General features: G+C 39.8%; 1 protein-coding gene across 2 annotated transcripts in view; it reads left to right on the forward strand.

Annotated features, from left to right (window-relative positions):
- The window catches only part of fam189a1 (family with sequence similarity 189 member A1), an 87,846-nt gene that overhangs the window by 57,386 nt on the left and 7,830 nt on the right, over nucleotides 1–22,630 (forward strand). The window contains exons 3-5 of one of the 2 annotated variants that reach the window (XM_069174010.1): nucleotides 10,989–11,099; nucleotides 13,817–13,981; nucleotides 21,148–21,255. In XM_069174010.1, coding sequence (XP_069030111.1) covers nucleotides 10,989–11,099; nucleotides 13,817–13,981; nucleotides 21,148–21,255 — 384 coding nt within the window. The remainder of the gene's footprint in view (nucleotides 1–10,988; nucleotides 11,100–13,816; nucleotides 13,982–21,147; nucleotides 21,256–22,630) is intronic. The other variant, XM_069174011.1, reaches the window with a different exon arrangement.

The raw sequence follows: 22,630 nt of genomic DNA on the forward strand, positions 1-22,630 counted from the left end.
AATAGTCACAATGCAGCTCATGTTGCTCACATTATGACCTCTTTCAGTCCAAAATAAAAAGCAAAACAGATTCAGGATATAATTTAATAGCTCTGCTTTTCGGTTCATTGTAAAACATAAAACTATAGATTAGGGCTTTATGATATGGACAAAATCAAATATCCATGTATATAATTACAAGGTGGGTAATCTGGTAGGTTAAGAAAATGACATCACTTCACTGTAATGCATCTTCTAAAACCAGGAAAAGACAATAATTATGCCATATCACAACATTAGGTAATCCAAAATCTAAGACATGTTACGATACGATAAAATATCAACATATCGCCCAGCCCTGCTATGGATTCATCAAACTGATGGGGAAAAACACAAAACATACATGCGCACCAAACAATGCCAGAGACCTCAATATTCAGTCAGTGTCTGTGACTGATTGCAATATCATGCACCCAAATCACAAAACTGAGTTTATCAGCTTCATCGAAAAATGTTTGTGTCATCGATTATTAGTTAGCAAGCTCGTAAATTTAATTTGCAAGTTAAAAGGAAAGTTGGAAGGATTTCTGAATTGTATCCATTTGGTCCAATGACATTTTGAAAATCTAAAAGAGCTGCTGTATTTAATTATTTAATCTCAATCAGGTTAGCATCGGGCTAAATGCTCTGCCCATAGAACATGTCCTGTAGGCATTCATTCAGCCAATGCAGGAGTGTCTCACCACACACCAGACAGATTTATCTGGCAGGGATATGCTTAATCAGCATAAATTGAAATCATTTGGCAAGAGCTTAAAGGAAGCGGACGTTCATTAATATGTAAATGTACGGCACTGTGGCCTTAAACATTTGAAGTGAGGAAAAGTCAGGAGATCCCCAAAGTCAGTAGACTTCCTCATCAAATCATGGGGTCATAAATCTCTGCAGAATTGCATGGAAATCCATTCAAAAGCTGCCTCATTGAGATAAATCTCTGCAGGTGTGCTGTGATAACAATAACTCTTTTGGAAAACAATCGGTTTGATATTATTTTTAAGCTCTTCAAATTTTTTTAACTTGTTTGAAAATGTTTTCAGTAGAATTACAAATGTTGTTGGAGTTTTTAAATGTGTGGTGATGTCGGTGTATAGCTCTTCAGATTGCTGACTCTTGTGGAAGTGCCACATATACGTCGTCATTATGGAAACTGCACAGTGGTTCAAAGCCTAGTTTTAACACAATTCATAAAAGCTTGCTATATCTTTAGAGAAACCTAAATATACATTATACATTGAATATATATTTCCTTGTCTGTCCTTTTTAAACCAAGGTTTGGAAGCAGGTTTACACTGGTCTGTTTTGTGTTTTGTGTAATGAAACCGATTTAACAGTGTTTTATAGGACATGACTCACTTAACATCATCATCAGTTCTCAGTGAACCGCTACAAGCAAGCAGTATCTTCTACAAAGTTCCTGCTGCACTTCTGTGTGGTGCGAGTGTCTGCTGGGACCAGGTTCATTATAGGCCTGTCTCATTACAGCAGCCCCCCCACCAAGAGCCCGGGGAGGGCAGCAGAGAAGCCTGAGGCTCCTTGTTTCAGCTCTTTGGAGGTCAGTGGTTGATTACAATGTTGAGAAGTGGAGGTTAATCAGCTACTGACCCTCAGGGCGATATTGTCTTTCATGGTCTGTTTTAATCAATAACTGTGAGCACTGGCACAGAGATGAAGTCGACTTCCTTATACAGAGCCTCACACCCTCCCCATTAGACATTCAAGCATCGTCTACCTTATTATCTTCTGTCTTCTCCTCGTGCAGATGTTCGGAGGTATCGGGCCAAACTTTAACTGGTAATACACTCTATTAAAAAGTCGAAAGTTCAAACTGAAAAAGTGCTCAAACTTGTGAGATGTAGTTTAGTGCGCATGTTGTCCAGGCTTCATGTCTCATTTGCCAATAGAAGCTGTTGGACTGTAACTTCCACACGATGTCTCGAACCACAGGAACTCATCCATCGCGTCCTCTGAAGATGTAGTCTGACATGCTGTCAACATAATTACACATCAAAGTCAAGAGGCAAGGTGTATTTTTTACTCTTAACGTACTAAAAAAACAGAGAACATCTGGTGTTATTAGAAAAATTAGATACAGCCAGTAGGAAAATCACAAACAAGCGTAGGGCTGGTTTTAATGGTCTGATAATGTCAAGACGTTGCTTCTTCTTCTTATCTCTTACCTGCATTTTATACATGACACACGTCTGGTCACTTGTCGCTTGTTCAGCCTATAACTATTTCACACACAGAGCCTTTAGCAGAAGGAGAACCCATTTATTTTCCTACTTGGAAGAGCAGAGGGGTTAATGCAGCGATGTGATTTACATATATATGTTTGAACAACTGTTGGAAGTTCACATTGCTGTCTGTATGAATAGTTTTGATGTGAGTATTTTGAGGTTTTGTGTTGTTTATTCCTCATGCCCCCGCAGTGTAAAAGCTTTTATTGTTAAAAATGTTTGTCATAACTTCATCATGTCTTCCAAAACCCCAGAGTTTTGTTTAATGGGAAATACATCAAAACACGGGAAGATGCGCTCATACCACTACCTTCTTGTGAGTTTAATCCTCACGTGATCCTTCTGCTGTGTCGAGTAAAAAAAACGACTAATACTACTGAGAATATGCAAATCTATATGCTGAGTTAAACTGTGTTTATTGTTTATTTATACTCTTTGATTCTCGTCAGTGTTTTTGTCGGGTTCGAGTTATGTCTTCTGCAAGTGTGTCTGTGTGTGTCCAGGTATCTCTGAACATCTGTACATGACAGGGTTTACAGTGACGTGTTCTCCTGCGATGAAGCTATTTCCCAGCAGGATGAGGGCTCCGTGAAGTCATTACATCTGGTTTAGTGTGATGTCCCCTGGGTTCTGCTGCTGAGGGTTTGTATCAACACCTCCACTGTTTATTTGGACCGGCGCTGAACTCTGGGTCACTCAAATTCCATCACTCCCAATTTTGGTGATGTGGTCTGAGCGGACACACACACGTACACACACACACACGCGCGCGTACATAAATATACACCATGGTCCTTGTTGGAGGAGATAGCAGAACGTTAGCAGCGGGAACCAATGAGAAGCAGCTGTTGCTGTTCCTCTTGTGTTTTTAAAGTCAGTAAATGGGACACTGAGAGAAACACATTGTTTTCTTTCCTGATTGAGGCTTAACCTCAAGGCTGTGTGTAATTTACTTTTTTTGTACATTACTTTAAGTAGCAGAGCAATTTACCACATCTGGAACTTCCATTGTATAATCCTAATTAATATATATAATATGACACAACATCCCCTTAATCAATATTCCGTACTGATCTTTTACTGTCTCTGAAGGGCTTTTTGTACACAGATGTTTCTGAGCTCTGCAGGGGCCTTGAGGATTGATATACAGTGTCAGAGGGAAACTGAATCAGAGGCTCTGTGATCTGCTGAGCAGCAGCAAACACAAAACAATGCTGCTCCCATCTCTTGTGACTCAGGGATAATTGAAAAGAAATAGCGTTGTGTCGCAGTGCTGCTGCAGACTAAATACTAATTTGTGCTGCAGTCAGAGGATGCTAACATTGTTTCAAATGATTGTTTTGTTCATTCCCCATCTGATCAAAACCGTCCAATTTTTAGTTATATAAAGGTTCAAACCACAGCTGCAGGTTGTGATGTCTTTCCAAAGGGGCTTATATAAATGTTGTTATATCCCATACTGTGTTACCGGGAACGCAACAGCATGTGCTCCCATCTCATTGTCATACCACATTAACATGACAGTCTGCTGTGAACCTTTGGTTGTAAAGCTGTGTGGAGCTGACACACCTGCTTCACTCCTGATTTGGCACCAAAGGTTTAACCTGTTCTTTGAGAAGTGGAGTTACAGGGCTGCAGCTAACAATTCTATTTAGTTATTAATTGGTCTGCTGAATATTTGTATTGATTGTGTGGAGTCTGTCCGCTCATAGGTGAACACATGTTTAATTTATAGTAACACAAGTGTATTCATATATCATGTAAATACAAGCTGAGAAAACCAGTTTAAAGTGCTGATGTATTCCTGCTGACAAAACATTGTGAAAGAAATGTTTTAAGTCGCTGATATTTTCAGTGATTTACAGCCACGCTTTACCAAACAACTGGAATTAAATTCTCTATGCATGTAAATTAGTTTTATTTCTATATGAAATATTAAACAATTCTATCCTAAGATCCAGGATTTGGATGAAAAGACACACTTTTGGTCCTGATATTCATTAGGTGTTGTAGCATTAACATTAGAAAGCTGACAGACAGATTTCCTATCTGATAGTCATGCACGCTGAAAATGAACCACATGCACTCTTGAAGCTGTGAGGTGGTTGAGAACAAGGTGTACTCTAAATTGAATAACACGTTATGGTTCGCACTTTTGATGAATCTTTGATGAGCTGACGAGTGTTCTGCCTCACTCCATGAAGAGAGAGCAGATCACCTGTGGAACTAATTCACATGTGAGGGTTGTTGTTGATGTTACATTTATGCATCTCTATATCACAGTGTCACTCTCGCATTATGTTGTCTGTTTTTATTGTTGTTGCTGAGTGTGGTTGAGTGCATGTACAATATGTCTTTGGCTCTTTTGTTCTCCACATAAAAGATGTGCTGTCTTCCACAAATGTATCATTCTTTGAATAGAAATGAGACATCAGTTGTCAGAGTTGCTCCTCCAGATGAGATGCAATAACTTAAACAGAAAGTGGTATTTCCAGTTGCAGTTGTTGTGTTGATTTTTTAAGTTGAACTAAACACAACCCCTCCAGCAAACAGACTTTACAAATTAGTTGTTTGAGAGGTTAATGCAGTTTTACTTTTTTTTTTAAATGTCTGAGAATTTACTTAACTTGTTAAGCCTTATTTGATTCATTATAAATGTCAGATAATGACAATCCTGAGCTGATAGATTATCTGACGGACTATTTTAAAATTAAGTTAAGTGGTGCCTACAAAGCAGGGAAATGTCAAAGTGCTTCCAGCTTACTATTCATATTGTATGAAACATCATAAAGAAATGGCAGTGAATACTGTTAAAACCGTGGATGTGATGATGAGATGTGGAAGAGCAACAAAACTTGTCTGCCAGGCAGAAAGGCAAATGAAAACCCCGATATTACTGCAAAGGCGCTGCAGGAAAGTTTAGCTGACAAAGGCGTGATGGTGCAGAAAACCTTATATATCGCCTCATCATCAAATTTTGCATTTGAAGTCTGCAAAGCAACATCAGGATGAGCTGGAGTGGTTTTGGAAAGAAGTGCTGTGGACACATGAAGTTCAAATTGAGCTCTTTGTCCACAATCACAAAAAAAGAGCAGCATTTGATGAAAAGCACCCCGCCAAGTGTTAAGTTTGTTAAATATAGGGGGAAATATTATTATTTTTAATATTTAATATGCTTTTGGGTTGTGTGGCAGCTGGTTACACAAGAAAACTAGATTTATTAAAGAAAATGATTCCATGAAACTTGCGAATGTCATGCAGTTAGTGAACAAACGGAACTGAAAAAAATGGCTGCTAAAATGAATGAATGCAAGCAGATCTCAAAATCCATCATGACAGATGAAGTTGTGAAATGACCCTCATCATCTCAACATCACCGAAAATCTGTGGGTAGATCTTAAACATGCTGAGTGCAAAACCATCAAAAAGTATCTCAGAAGTTTAAATAATCTGTGAGGAAGTGTGGCGGAAAATTGCTAAATCAAGAATTGAAAGACTCTTGGCTGGAAACCAAAATGTTTGTAGGTGGTGCTGTCTGCCGTAGGAGGTGTTACGTCTTAAGATGCCCAAAGTTTTAAACGTCACATTTACGTTATTTCTCTTTTTTAAGTTCATGAAATAAAAATTCATGGTGCTTTGAAAATCGATGATTTAAAACTGTTTATTGCAGTTGTGGTATTTATCCAGGGGTGACCAAACATTTACATACAATCATATATGAAATTTGTTTCATGTCTCGTTAAAACCTTCTGAACGTCTACATGGCAGTTGTGCAAATGGAAAAGCTTCAGGTCATTAAATATTCATTCATTTCTGCTTAAAATACTACTGCAATTGTCACCTAATGATCCATGAGCCCTCAATTTCCTTTGTCCTTATTTCTATTAAATGTCTTTGTATTTTTTATTAGTTGGCTTATAATAAAACAATGGAAGTCCACAGTATCACTATGAGCTGCTGTATCGCTCCAGTTTCCCCACTGAGATGATTATCCTATCTCTGACTCGTGCTCCTTCAAATAAACAGAGGTGATAAATGAGCTCGTTGTGTTGTTGTTGGCTGCAGCACGGACAGATGGGGAGAGCTTTAATAGACTGATGAGATTTGTTTGAATGACAGCCAGTATTTTCACCTGAGACTTGTGATGTGTTTCTCTTGACAGTTTTATTGGAGGTGAATGCTGATGTTAGAGTTTGTCGTAAATTGTTGAGTTGAAACTCGCCTGCTGGCCGCAGCGCTATACTTAAAGGACAAAGTGCTATCAGTTCTTCATCTAACTCTCCACCACAGTGTGAATAAGGGCACATGTTTGCTTCAAAGGTGCCCTGTAGAGTTTTAATTGTGAACATATTTTGTGTTTACATTCAGGAAACAAAATGTGCACAAACAAACGTGACTCACTGTACAACTGACGAATGGGTTGAACTAAATTTATTGTATTTTTTTTTTGTATTTTAATTCCTAAAGTGTTTACATCCATGTTTACTATGTAGCTTTCTTATTAGTCTCTTTCTCTGTTGACACATTTCCTGGCTCAGTACTGACACCTGTGATGTAATAATGTGAAACCATTCAGATGAACGTGTATTACACGTAGACTGTGTATGAAAGTGGACGTAGCTTCCAGGTCTGAAAAATGAGGTGTGGAAGGGCAGTAAACTCTAAATAATCAGCCAGACTCCCATTAAACTTCTCGCATGAAATACAAAAGTCCCCAAAAAAAATTCTACAAGTGATTTTGGGGTCATTTGCAAAAGTCACTCCATAGTATTTTTCTGGCATTCTATTTGAAAATAATCCCATCATTAATGAGATATTAGGCCTCAAAAAGTGGGTTTGGGGACATATCTGTTTGATTGACAGGCCTGTGGTTGGGCAGAACATAGTATCCTCCGAGATCGAGCCAGATTCACCGCTTGCTCTTCCCCAGATTGTCTAAATACGGTCTCCAAAATCACAAGATGGCGACGGCCAAAATACCGAATTCGAGGCTTCAGAACGGCCACTCACAAACCAATGGGTGACGTCATTGTTGTCACTGCTTGATAATACATTATCTTAGTACTTCGTATGGTTTTGCTTCCTTGTTCATGACATAAAAAACTAAACGGGGCCCAACACGCCCATAGAAGTGGTGTTGTGCTGTGAAACCATTTTGGCACAGTGGCCTAAACAAGTTACTGCAACGTCTGTGTTCATCATCGGAATGAGATCAATGCATCTCACTAACATTTTGAAAGTGTAGAGGCGGAAGAACATCTGTCCTGCTCCGTGGAAACATGGCGTGTGGTTTTCAGTTTGCGTCCAGTGAGCAACTTTCAAGGGACTACAAAGAGCACATATTGAAGTTCAAGTGTCCAGCGCTCCTTAATACATCCATGGGACCCACTTGTCTTATTATGGCCTTGTAGATGCAGCCTGTTTTAATTCATGCATGGTTCATTCAAGTCATCATCACTGAACTCTGCAGTTGAGGCTGGAAGCAGAATATGAAGAGGCAAAGCTACAACCGAATGATTTCAACCTCCGTGACAGTTATGGAGAATTACTGTGGCACACCTGAACCTCGGGTCTTATGTGTGTGTGATGGAGATGAATGGTGATTGTATTATGGTGTATTGTCCTACGAGTGCTAAACGATGTGATGATGACATGCAGTGTAAATCTGCCTCGGCTGCTACGGTGACCAAGTGGCGTGTGCGTGGCTTTTGTGTGCGTGCGTGTGCGTGCGTGTGTGTGTGTGTGTGTGTGTGTGTGTGTGTGTGTGTGTGTGTGTGTGTGTGTGTGTGTGTGTGTGTTTTCCTCTTTGGCATGCAGAGTGCAGCGCAGCTGTAATTAATGACTAGCTGCTAAATGGTGCTATGTGATCCTCCATGGTAATGCGGAGGCATTGGTGTGGGGCCAGGCATGACAATCAGCTCAGCAGAGAGAAAACATCGGCCCGCACAGGTGACATTCTGGTCACAGGCCTGGAGAGGACAAATCAAAAGGATTTATTTTGGGACTTTTCATCATTCTTGTATAAAAACACAATAGGCTGATGGCAGCACAGTGACTCTGAACCAATAGGGATGGCTGCACCGGCTCGGTTTCATGCTGCTGTGCTTTTTATTGTAGCTGTAGATTGCGATAAAGCGTCGCTGTAAGATCTGACACAGCTCCCAAAAAAACAGTCAGGCAAATGCAAACGACTACAAATTAAATATCCTTTCAAAGCAGCGTGATATTATGGAGGCGCACTCCAGCAGTCACTGGAGCTTTGATAAAGAGAAACAGTTTTCTCCTCCGTCAGAATTGCAGCTGTAATTGTTCGAGGCTCAGCATTAGACGTGACCGGCTGAGCGGGCAACAAGGCAAACCCACAGAGGATTCATTAAAGTACAACTTATGGCCTGTGTGTCGGGGAGGGAGTCTTTACTGTCACTCGTTTGTACGTTACAACATCCTCATCGAGATAGTTATTGTCACTGCTTCATTCAAGTTAAACGCTCCTGTTCCCACAAGTGAACTATTGAAGATGCTGTCTGCTTGCTGTTCACCTCTGCATAACAGCACTCTAGAAATGTTAACAGTTACTGCCACACTTATCAATACTATATGAAGCAGTCTGGATGGTATGACTATGGTAAGTCTGTCTCTGTCTGGATATTAGGGAACCGCTGTTTACAACATTCATCTACAACAGCAAACTCAGATTATCTTGTTGCATCCTGCATGTGCAAGTTGACAGCAGAAAGTTGTCTGACTATTTTAAAGTGCGAGACTTTCATTAATCATATTGCTTAGCTTCTGCTCTTCACAAATCTTGATTTGGCAGATTTGAAACGCTTGTCACTATGAGTGAAGAGAGACACTGTTCATCCATTTAAACAAGCACACGTGTTTTTTTTTCCACAGTAACAAACAGATCCCATCAGTCTGAGTAAGAAACGTCAGTCCTGTTCACATACACACTTCCAACTTCATCCATTAGGCAGACAATCAGTCAGATCTGTTTCTTAAAGAAGCATCAAATCAATAATGTGAAACTAATGTTTTGTCATGGGGTCGATTTATCAAATTCCCCACAAGCCCCTATAATCCTGTTTTCAGGTATGCAGATTAAATTTAATATACAGAATATGACTATCATAGAGCAACGTCAGCTGTTTTTTTTTTTTGTATTAATGTATGTTTATATTTAGAAATAGCTTTAATGATAGTGCTGTCAAAGATAGAAGACGTGCATATTTTTGCTTAAGTTCACATAATAAGTTAGTAATTTTACACTATCTGACAATATCATACATAACTGCTGTCTTTTAGGGATCTCCCAGAGAGTTTCAGATAGTGTTGTTTTAACGATGTTTGACTGCAATAGCCTGCTGCTCCCAGACCACGATGTGAGTGTTTAGGTCTGGGTATGTGCCATAGAAAATCCTTTGCAGTCGTTGCATCCTACTGGGTGTAATTGTGAGACAACTGTAGCTGCTTTAACCAATCAGTATGCACCTAAACCAGTAGGAACTACCTTTACTGCAACTACATGTGGAAAAAATGCAGTGTCGCAGTTGTTTACATTCTTTTACACTTTGCACCGAAAACAGAAATGAATGTGATGTACACATCATTACCACCGATGCAGCCATGATACTGCAGAGTCATGCTCTAGATGTCTCATTTCTTCTTTCTGCATTTTCCTGTGCTATTTTCTCTTCGTCTGTTTTTCTCTTTACCATCCAAGGAGTTCTTCCTCAAGCTCACCCATCAGCCTCTCAATCTTTCAATTCTCTGCCGTGGTGAAAAGCACTTAAACTTATCGCTCCATCTGTTTATTATATACCTCCAGTTCCTTCCCTTCTCCATTCCTCGTCCTGCTCTCCTCCTCTCCATCTGTTTATGTGTGTTCTCAATAACCTTTATATCCATCAAACTCCTCCCGCGAGTGCCCTTTATGTCCTCTACCAACAGAGTTCCAAACTTTAAAAATAGGCTATCATATGGGGTTTTAATTATATCATTCAATGATTAGCTTGTAAAACTCTGCTGCAGTCATCAGGTTTCTCCATAACAAAGAGCTATGGAGTCACTTGTCACTGGTTTGCAATTTGTTGAACCAAGGGGCCTGGTTTCCTGTTGGCAATTTTAAAACTCTTTCTGTTACGCTTGACCTGTAATTTAATGTACCAGCAGTAGTAGCTATATTTCTTCTAACAGGATTGATATCCACGGGGCTGTCAGCTAGGAAATAAAAAAGAGCCTTTGCCCTGAGGAAACGAGGGGGGGGGAGGGTTCCAGCTCAATTGGTTTAGACTGTAAAAAAATATATGTGCATGTCTTACACTGACTGAAGAAGATTAGCTGCTTCACAACTGCTTTGATGAAGAGGAAGATTGAAAAAGTTCAGCCTGGGGTCTAGAGTCCCGTCCATCGATACATTGGTGTGTGTGAAAAGCTTTTCTGTAATTATGATTTCTCTCACCTTCAGACTGGTCTGAGGAGGAACAGGTTATTGATTTCTCCAGACATCAGAGCTAACTTCCTTTTTGACGATTTTCTGAAATCACATTAGTGACAATTGATTAGAAAAGTATGCGGTGTCTCTGGTATTGCAGCTACTTTCAAACACCATATTAGAAAGATGTAACAGTTGGATTCTACAAAAAGCATTTTGATACTATGCTGTCATATTTTTCATAATTTCTCTGTCTCTCTCCTCTTTCTGTGTCACAGATCACGTTCTTCATGCTGCTATCTGCGGTGTGTGTGATGCTCAACCTGGCGGGATCTATCCTGTCCTGCCAGAACGCTCAGCTCGTCAACTCTCTAGAAGACTGTCAGCTGGTGAGACCAACTGGTCACATGCGCTCTCCAGCTTTATACTCCAAACTCAAAAAAGTGTGGGCAAAAGAGATGTCTGTGTTAACAAGTCATTTCATGTGGCTTCAGTTTTGGAGACCTATATACAGTAGATCCAGTTGTATCATTGGCCTCTCTATATATATTTTCTTGAATCAAAGCAGTGAAACTGATTGATTGATGCAGTATACCACAATAGTCTCACCCTTTCTTTTCAGCAATAAATCAGTCAAATCAGAGCACACAGACATCAATCAAACACATTGATGGAATACAGCAATATCAGTCTGTCCGGCCTGACCTTCCATGTTTTTAGATTTACCAAAATGTAAAGAAATAAAGGTCAAAATTACTACAGCTCAGTGTCCCATCAACATGATTCTCATATTACTAGAACTCTGACATTCTCCTTTATCCATGCATATATAAACATGTCCTATGTTGAGAACGTAGAGAAATCCTTCAAAAACAAAAATAGATTTCATATTGTTTTTTAATGAAAAGCAGACATGTCAGCTGATTGGATTTTTGAGTGGCCTAACATACTGTGAAAATATGGCGTGCATCATATTACTACTATTTCATTAAAAAACACTTGTAGTGCTATTGCATAAGCCTCTAAGTAAAGATGAAAACAACATCAGACTCAAAGGGTTTATGGTTGAAAGAAGGTGGATCACTTCTGAGGGTGTAAGATGTCACTTAGAAGTGCAGGATTTGCTTTGAATTTTGTTTTTGAAGTTGGTATTAACTGTAAAACCAGTCACTTTATCATCGGTGAGTAATAGACATGGATTCCTTGTTGTCTGCCTCTGAGCCCACTCGTCCAAATGTGAGCACATGGTGGTCTGACAGGCGGTGCTTCTGTTCCAAACAGGCTGCAGGAAGGAGTCAGCACCAAAAGTGAACTGAACTACTTGTCTGTTTGTGACCAATGAGTCATGATTATCACATTCATCTTAGCCAGAATCAAAGACCGATAAAAGACAGGTAAACAACTTTGCAACAGTGAGTTGGAACGGCACTCTGACGAAGTTGGGAGACTCAAAAGAACAATTTAAAAAAAGAAGGTTGTGAGATTGTTTCACCTGAAATTCTCAACCAACATTCATGTTTCTGTTACGTTGTAAACATTTGATCCGGTTCATTCTGGTCGAACATTGAAATTTTGCGAGTGCAGGAAAGAATTTTGTGCGACATACCTGCGTCTCGTACTTGACATTGATTGGCTTATAGACGCCGTGCGTCTGATATTGGCATGTTGTGATTTCCGCTGGCTTCTCCGAATGAATCCAGAAAAAGGAATGAACAGATTAATTTAATTGCTTCTATAATTACAGTGTTATAGCCGGCATTTTTTTCCAATCAGAACAAAGGTTATAAGTTTCAATATTTTTTGAGTTTTTATTTCTTTGTTGGTTTACAGTATTACAGTAAAATGCTCCCCTCCTCTCACTGTGTGCTACCGTGACTCCTTTTCAGTTATTTCTTCACTGACAGAAGCAGCTTAATCCTTCATATTGCTCCTTTACTTGTGTAACATACAGACACATTAAAGAGGCCAGTATACCCCGTCAGAAGTGCTTGTCAGTTCTTGTTGGAAATCTTCCTCCCCTGAACTGTTCTCATGTCAGAAGTGTCTCCAACAATGTCTGTAACTTTCTGAAGGTGTCGTTATGGCATCCACTTCATGCAGTGTTTGGCTCAGCTGTGCGGAGGTGAGAAAGTTGGTTGGATTTTGAACTTCTCACTCAAGCTATTGTGTTTTTGTTCCCGTTCTTTACACAGATATTTCCATCATATTTTAGTCATACAACTGAATTCAGCACTACCAAATGCCTTTGTGGAAATCACTTGAAAGTTGATCCACATTTAAACAACGTTGTTTCTTCCCCTCTCTATTCTTTATCATTAACAGCTTCTGACATGTTGGGATGACTTTTTACTTTGACCTTTAATGAACTAGTTCTCTTCTTGCAAAACTGGATTTTAGCCTAAACATCTCTTCCAAGCCTTTCATAATGAGATGCTTAGTAGATGTGTTTAAGCTGAATTCATAAAGCCAGGGGTTCTTATCTATTTCATGACTGAAGAAGCCCCTCGTGATTCATCTCGCACTCAACCCGCTAACCCGACCACTTCCACACCATAAGCAGCTTTTCTCCTTACGCAAAGTAGGACCAGCCGAATACACCAACTTCTCTGCTTTACGTGGCTCCCCAGAGACCCTCCCCCAGTCGTGACTGAAATATTAACGTGCCTCATCTCCTCTCCCCAATGTAATTAACCCATACTTGTTGGGTTCATGTCCTGCTTTCTCTCAATCTGGGACACATAGCAGAGGTAGGCTCTCCCTCGATCCCTCCGTGGGTAGCTCATCATATCTCAGTCCTTTGTCTTTCAGTACACGTGCAGCAGCATTTTTCAGTCACACGATATTATATTCTGTAACTCGTGTCTGAAGTCGAACTTGATGACTACATACTTTAATGAGAATGTGGTTCAATGTCAGGAGTAAATATGTCATCCAAATGTTTCAGGACAAATTGCATTAAAACACCAAGCTCAGGTCTGATCTGTGCATGTGTCTGTGTGTGTGTGTGTGTGTGTGTGTGTGTGTGTGTGTGTGTGTGTGTGTGTGTGTGTGTGTGTGTGTGTGTGTGTGTGTGTGTGTTGTTGTGAATGTGGCGTGCATGAATGAGTGCGGATGTGTGTTTCCCCCTCTTCCCCCCCAGCTCAAGTTTGACAGCGATGGAGTGTGTGTATGCTGCGAGCTGCAGAAGCAGAGTTCAAGCTGCAACAACCTGGGAGAAACGCTGAAACTGAATCCACTGAGGGACTGCAATACCATACGCCTACGTCTCAAGGTGGGTGGGAGTCAGCGTGGGTTTTGTATAGTTTGAACGTGAGAGCGTTTGTATTTTCACATATGAAAAGAATCTGTATAAGTTTGATTTTTTTTTATAATGCAGGTAAATTGTATCAATTTCTCAGATCAGGTCTATAACTGACTGTTAATACCACACATTGTATTTGTGTTGACGTATGTGACCTGTAACTTGTAGTGACATTGTGTGCCTCATGTACGCTGATTGGTGCTGTGTTGTTTTTTGTTTTTTACAATTCATGGAAAACAATGGACCACTTTGTGATGTCACAGTTGTTAAAGACTGAAATCATGGTGGGAGGCCAGACTGAGAGAAATAAGCTAAAGTCTGTGGGAATCAAAAGACAAAGGTCATAGTGTCAATCTGATTTGCAAAAAGGGAATTTCGTATATTTATTTATTTGCTGTCTTACTTCTATTTTTCCAATCCAGAGTTAAAAACTGAAATCTGACTGAAGTATGTGGTGAAACATGGGTTTTACTTCTGTACTTGTTGCCATGTTATGGCTCAAAGGATATCAATGTCAGTCAGTTGATCAGGCCACCATTTTGGGCCAGACAGAAATATCCAAACTAGAAGATGGATTGTACAAACACTCATAGTCCCCAGAATCCTCATGACTTTTTGTCTAGCTCCACCACAAGGTAGACTTTGTTTTTTTTTGTGAAATATCTCAAGAGCAGTTGGATACATTGCTGTTAAATTGGTTCAGATCTTAATGTCTTTAAATGATGATGAATTGCATCTGATCATCTAATTCATAACATCAACATGTTGGAATTGTGAGCATGAGCTGGTACATTAGCTCAAAGAACCATACCAACGAACAGCCTCACAGACTCCACTAACTTCTCTAATCAGAATAATAGCATTAATTTAAGTTACAGCCGGTCGTCTAAACCAATGTTTTCAAATGTCTTCTCTCGCTCTGTAACACAGCGCATATGAGAACAATACAAACCAAACAATATGTGCATTCTGTTTCAAATTAACTGGACAACAGCTTTTGTCCGTCCCCGAGGAGGCAGACCTCTTAGTATGCAATGTGTATCTAGCCTGAGCTGGCTGTAGTTTGCGAGTGCATGATCCCGGTAGATTATCTTGACTCCAAGTGTACGCAGGAATGATATACAGTTTGTCCCACTGCGCCGTCATTGGATAATGACAATCATATCCACTCATTTTATGTCCCTGATTGATTATAAAACATTGATAACCAAATAAAAGACTTCTAAGGATGAAGCATGCTTATGAAAAGATGAAAGATCAAGCACATTTGTCATTGCGACCATAATTCATTAGAAGAGATGGGGAATTGGGGCTATAAACCTTTATTAAGTGCCAAAGTCGTCAGATGTATTGAGTTATGTCTGAGAGGAAGCTGTCATGACTGAGTCCCCTGAGTCCTTGGTCATTTCAGATGGCTGTTAGGCTGCCACTGATCCTAATGAACTCGTGCTGCACCTGCCATATAGTCATTAATATACATGACATATGGGGAGTACTGGATTAGAAAAGCAGGTAGACTACCTTAAGTTTCTTGTCCACTCGTTTCTCTCTGTTTGAATCTTTTTTAAATAAAGCAATCCACTTTGCTGCTGATATGTGCCACTCACTCTTTGCAGAGACATTTCATTTCCAGCCTGTTTCTTTGCTCCACTGCCCAGGGCTGTAAATCATCAGTGAAAGGGAGTATTGAGGTAATTTGTGATTTCCTGTAAAGGGGCGGATGTGTAACCTTGCTCTGTAACTCACCAAACTGATTCACCCGAGGCAAGGTATCTACATGAGGTTAAATATCTAGTGAGCAGCCGTGGTGGTGTTCTTATATATGTTTTTCGGCTGGATTTATTGTGTCCTCATGTACACCAGGGAAATTAAAGAAATGCATCTTCTAAAATCTGTTGTTAATGCATTAAAAATGAGCTCACATGAAGCCATCATTAATATTTCCTGTCTTACTAGGTGTTTGCTGTTCAAACTTTGCAGTTAGATAACTTAATTTATCTCAAGAAAGATTGTTTACAGTCGAGGCTGAACTGTAGGATACATAAATAATCGACAGTGAACATATTTCAGTTAGCCAACTCACAAGGAATGTATTAATTATGTGAATACAATGAAGGTCCTGAGCTACATCTCATCGCTTCCTGCAGGGGTGCGTTCACAATGGACAAACCTCTTTGTTTCGATTCTTGTAGATTTTGTGGTGTGTTGGACACTGTTTGCTCTAGTTGTCCAGAATCAGCAGCTGTTTTGACAATTGATTTTGCAGTCATTGCATTTTCTGCTTATTTTCCTCCTCTGCCTTGTCGCCTTCATACCACAGAGTCAGTCCAGAGAAAATCAAGGCCATATTCTCAGACATATACTCAATTTGTATTCACAGCAAAAACAGACAGCCCTTAGAGTTCCACTGAAAGATGTGAAAATGTCCTGCTGTTATCTTTTGTCAATCTCTGTGCAAGGTTCTCTGGAGCAAAAACAAAAAAGACAACTGACCTTTTTGGTTTGGTTTGTCTAATATCTTTGTAAAATATAACACATTAGATTCATGTCCATCTTTGCCCCCGGTGTCTGTGGGGAGGGAAGCAGAGCCCACATGCACATCAGCAGCCAGTTAGTAATCATTTGCAGTCTTTGCAGTTTTTAACAAGACGTGAGGTTATGTGTGTCAACGATCTGTCTTTGTTGGCACTTTCCTGAGGCCCTGATGGAGTGTCAGAGCCCCAGAAGACCTATAGGACTCAAACTCATTAAATATCATGGTAAAGCTTTTCGGGTCCTAAGACAGACCTATTTGAACTGTGCTTTGTACTGTACACCAGTGCTGAGAAGCCTCACAGCGTTTCAGTTGATATTTCCCTAAGCTGACATCCAAATTTTAGCTGATGACTTTTCTGCAAATCTGCGTCTCAGATCTGTATCAGTTACAACATCAATCAATCAAAGAGGATTTCTAACCCAATCTTCTGCACCACACTATCTGCTCATGAAACTGTGTATTGTGTTGAAATGAGCTCTGACAACATGCTGCAAGTCAGCTTCTGACACATTGTTCTTCCTCTGAAGATCATCCAGTGATGGGAAAGTCATCGCTGACTCGATGAGTGAAGAGTTTTCTGAGCCATGCTTCAGTTTTATCACAGGGTGAAGAGCAATGCGTATTTTCCCTGAAGTCCTGGATTCAGATCATGAAACAGAGACAGCCGAGGCTTTAGGCATTATGCATTTAAATTGTCTGACTGTCAGTCCAAACTGTCATGAAAGCGATATCTCGAGAACGCTTTGAGGGAATTTCTACAAACGTGGCACAAACGTTCACTTTGTGATTTGAGTTTTATTGAAAGGTCAAAGGTTAATGTGAACTCACAAAACACGTTTGTGGTCATAACGTCATAAATAATCTGCTATTTATGACAAAAACTTACTCATATGTCCAACAGCATAAAATAATGAAATGATGACATCGTATATCCAAAAGGTCAAAGGTTTGCTGTGACTTCATAATGTTCTACAAAAACACTTTTCTGTCCATTATTCAGCACCATAACTCAGGAAAAGAAGTGAAGATTGTGATCATAATTAATAGTTGGTGACACTAATCTTTGGTGTCCACCTTGAAACTGTGCTAGTTGTAAAGATCCCCTTTTCCTGTCATGTTGAAGATGTGTGTGAAGCATCAACGTATTAGATTGGTAGCGTCTTTACAGAAATTTGCATATTTGAACTATTATCTACCATCATGGCGCCAACTTTGTTCTATTGGAATCAGCTTTATCGGCCAAAATCCTTCAAAGTCTTCACTACATATATGATATGAGTCTGGACAGACATGGATGCAAACTAAAACTTAACTCTTTGGTGGCAAACGACCACAAGGTGGTGATTCTAGTTTTTATTAAGTGCCCTGCGTAAGTGCCACTACTGTATATGCAAAATTTTATTTGCTCATTCAAAGCAAACAAAAACAAAAAACCAACTGCTTTTATTTCACATGAACTTACTGGTCCTGTGACCCTACAGGACATCCCGACCCTCAGGTTAAGAACCATTCATAGGGAGACAAACAGGGAATGATCCACCTGGACTGCAGAGCAAAAAAAAACCTTCCCGGCTCCAGGCTGTTACAAAAGAAGCACGCTCTACTCTTAATATCTGTTGGTCAGAGATGAGATGGCCTGAGAATCTCAGGATGAGAAAAGTTATTCCTTTACCACAGACTATGTGTATTTAGTAGTTTATGATATGTGACATCACAGCGATGCAACATCTGCTGCTTCCTGTCATCTGAGGTTAGAAACCCTCTAATGGGCTTTGCCAACGGACTGAACTGACCGCCCTGAAACTGCTGTCGGGCTTCCTGAGGGAAGTCCTGTGTTTTCTGTTAGATCTTGTGAAGAGATGCCAAAATAGAGGAAATGAGACAGAAACTGCATGGTGTTTGGAGAAAAGCAGGTTGCACCCCTTTGTTCCTCTGAAGCTGCCATACTGTGGGAAGCCAGAGGGAGCAGATAATTGCAGCATGTGTGTAGTTTGCGTCTGGTCAAGAACGTCACGGTTCCAGAGAACAGTTGAGTATCAGTGATGTGGAAAAAATAATTAAGCTCCTTGTACAATCTGTCGCTGGAAGGTTGTTGCCAGATTAGGCAGCAGGTCAAAATAAGAAGAGCAGTTTATTTTTCATTTGTGTCTCCTCCTTTATGTTTATTATTACTATTATTACTAGTGTCTTAAGTTTTATATTGGTGCAGCAATTCCATCATTAAGGCTGAACTGATACATGGCAATATATTTGCAGATTTATTTCTTCTGAAAATCTAAATAATGTTGAAAAAAATGCTTTGAAATGAATCTTAACTCATAGCTGCCTGGTTATCAAAACTAAAGAAGTAGAACGAGTCCTCTGTGATGTATAATGCTATATTCCCACAAATACTTTCAGGTAATAGCAAAAAACAACACAATATTTGATGTGAAATGCTGGTCTTCATATGTCATTGGCTCATACATGGCAATCTGCTAAATCAGTTAGCAGTAATGTAAACTTCATATGCGGTACAATATGCAGTGGCACATTAGCTTTGTTTTACGGAGACATTGAGACAATCCTTTCTCTGCCAATCATCCAAACATTTGAACCATGTAAACAATAATCATCACTAACCAAAAGCAGAGACATTCTTCTGTCACCAGTTCTGTTTAATGGCTGCTGGGGATTTTCCATGTTTAAGGTGTCAGACAGGCTTTTGTGCTCCATCCACATGTCCTCCAGACTTCCCTCCAACTCAAAACATGTTCCAAAAATGGTTCGTTTCCCAAGCAAACATGCATTACTTGTATTTTATCGTTGGCACTGCACAGCTTCTGCATGGTTCCATCTGGCATCACGTCTGCTTCAACTTCCAGCTCACACAGACTTGATCTTTGGCAACAAGTTACTGGGTATCAAACATGTTTGAAAAACAGTGGCAGGATTGGCAGTTCTGAACGTCTCAGGTGCCAACTTTATATCACAAACCTGAAAAGGAATAGAAATACTGAGTGGGGTCTGGTTGGTAAAAAGTTAGCGCCTGTTGTAAACACTGAGCTTGAACCTCCTTCAATGTACTTGTACCCTGACAACAAGCCACAACTTGGTGAACCTCAGCAGGTCGTACGGCTATCCTCTCTATAGGACTACTGCAAGTCAGGGTTTGTAATGTCACTGCTCATAATGTGCTTCCTGAATCCGGTGAATAATCTGTGCGACAGGCTGGAAAACACTTTGTGAGACAACTGAGGAGGGACATTCATGAGTCTGTGCAGTGAGATTTAGTTTCAGTCTCTTCTGTTCTTGTTGTTAAGGAATGATATTGTTATATGTATAGACATTTGTTGTAAGTGTCTATTAAGTGGGCCATGTAACAGATACCTACGACAGATACGCTCCTGTGTGGGTTTACAGCAGTTTGTGGTTGGAGGTGCTCGAGAAGACATCTCTGCTCTGATATTCAAACTCAAAGTCTCTGCCACGCATTCATGTTTCTCCCTGCTCTCCTCGCCCTCCCTCTCATTCTTTGGACTTACATTGACTTACATCTCACACTGTTTGATAATAATAGCCCTGATAATACAAGTGAATTAATTGTAAGAGATCTTAATAAAGAGGAATATCAGCATATGTTTTGTGATTTTATTCGAACACCTGAGTGGACTGCAGATGACACTGACTTACAAATATAGAAATTATATTTATATTTCTCATTTTGGACCCACAATCCAAGCTGCTATCATCCTCTGTCGCCTCAACGCATGACGTGGGCCAGACAGTTGCTTTTCCCAGAGCCAATTTCTAGGCAGATTTTATTACTTTTCCAGTGCTCTTCTTCAAGAAATATATTCATACAGCACAGACATTAAAGGTTTATTTGTCAGGATACTCTCAAACTGATGTGGTTTAAAAATTGAGCCACTTAAATATGATTATTTAAGTTCTTAGAAGAACAGAAGAAACAGCAGCATAGTAGGACTGCAGTCATAACGCTTTTCTCTGATTCAGGCTGCTGGCTACTATTTCACCAGCATGCACATTTATTTTTGCTGACAGATCCAATACTGGTTTGTACCCTTGCTGTTCACTGCAATGCCAGTGTGTGTGTGTGTGTGTGTGTGTGTGTGTGTGTGTGTGTGTTCATGTTCACGCTTAACCTTGGATGTTTATGAGCTTGTTTTCCCTGTTATTGAATTAGTTTGCAACATTCCCTGAACATATATCAACATCAGTCTTTAACATTGTATATTTAGATTTTAATATGTCAACGATACAGATCCGACTTCTCTGTCTTAGTAAAGCAGATATTTGTAGAAGAGTTGTCTCGCTGCACTGCCACCCAGCTGGCTGTTTTTAAACTTACCTTATGGCGTCACTGCTGGTTGTGTCACCTTCAGTCCTTTGTGTGTTTTCTCCTTTTGTTCCATCATCACCTCTTCCCCACCTTATGTTCTACATCTTTAATATTAATAATACTAACTGTCCTCTCTTCCTATTTCGTCCTCTGATCTTCCCTCATGTAATTTCTCTTATTTGTCTCACATTTCCCTCTCCTCTGTTGTTCCCTGCTCCTCTAACAGTCTCCTCCTGTCCTCCCCTCCTTCTACTTTAGGAGCTGCTGTTCAGCGTATGTGCCCTTAATGTCATCTCCACCATTGTGTGTGCTCTGGCCACCGCAATGTGCTGTATGCAGATGGTCTCCACCGATGTGCTGCAGATGGTGAGTGTGGTGGAAGGGTAGAAGACAACAATGGATGACTTCCTTTTCTTTTCAGCGACCACCCTACAGTTAGGAAATACAGAAAAAGGAAAAGTTTAGTCTGATGATTGATATCATCGGGGCGAACACATGTATCTCAGGCATGTTGTGGGAATCTTTTTCTGTTTTAGGATAGCAGAGAGTAATGTTTGAATGATCCTGCTCAGTAGATAAGTTAATGTAAGCAGACACAGTGAAGGTCAACGGCAACGGGACTTCTCTCAGTGTCCTCCTGCATCACAAAAACATGTTGGCTTTGAAGAACATCTCTTGAAAGGTAGAGCATCTTCATCATCTCACTGTGACCTTGTTTTGTTATTTTATGTGGAACAGTTAAACTATCACCGACTCCTAAATGAGGTCAAGGAGCTTTTGTGTTTCACACAAACAATAGTTATTTCATATCTCGATCATCACCAGCAAAGGTAGAGCAGCACTGACAACATGATACCAGTGAAATAGCTTTACTGTAATGTCTGATAGTCTTTTGTACACATTTAATGAACTGTGTTGTAAATTTTATGCATGATTAAACGAGTCTGAATATTGAAATCGGCTTTTGAAGTTAGGTTTGACAGCAGGCTGAAGAGGCAGGAAGTCAGCAGTGATTTTATCTATGTAATATTCGGTAAAATAAAAAGAATGATTTTAATCTAAACTGGCCAAACTCCTGCTGCAAATACATGAATATTAAGTTATATGAAATCTCTAATGTTTGAGGCAACTGGAGATGTTAATGCAAAAAAACCATGATTATATCTGATTTTCATTATGACAGCATATTATGCAACTATTAATAATCCAGATCTTGATTTAATTAGTTTTGTTGTTATTTTTTAAATAGCCTGAAAATTACTGTTTTGAAACCGAAGAAACAGCAATAGAAAATAAACTGACTGCTGCCTGCTGCTCTCGTATCTATTCCTATTAAACAGGAGACATAAGAGGGCAAAGATGAATTCATCACAAGCTGTTTGAATTATACAACATTTAGAAATGTTAACAAAGTAAGAAATTGTCCTCATCTTGACATAAGGTCTTAATTCAGTTCCCAGAATTAATTATTAGAGACAAAGAAAGACCATAGATAACTACATGAAAGTTGAAAATTACAGTTTTTGATAAGGTCAAAGAAGACATGAACACCAGCAGGGAAACCTCTATAAATTGAAGCAACTGAACATGGCGGCATCCAACTATCGATTCACAGAAAAGTAAAGGACAAAAGCATTGTGTCTTGTCTCCAACAGTCTTATCGCGCATCCAAGAGTGGCCTCGATTCCCATTTACCACAAAAGGTGTTCACCTTTTGTTTGGCTCAGTAAATTTAGCCAAG

This window comes from Embiotoca jacksoni, unplaced genomic scaffold (assembly GCF_022577435.1).
Source record: "Embiotoca jacksoni isolate LCO1_2020_lvr unplaced genomic scaffold, fEmbJac1.0.p SCAF_6, whole genome shotgun sequence".
Classification (NCBI taxonomy): Eukaryota; Metazoa; Chordata; class Actinopteri; family Embiotocidae; genus Embiotoca; species Embiotoca jacksoni.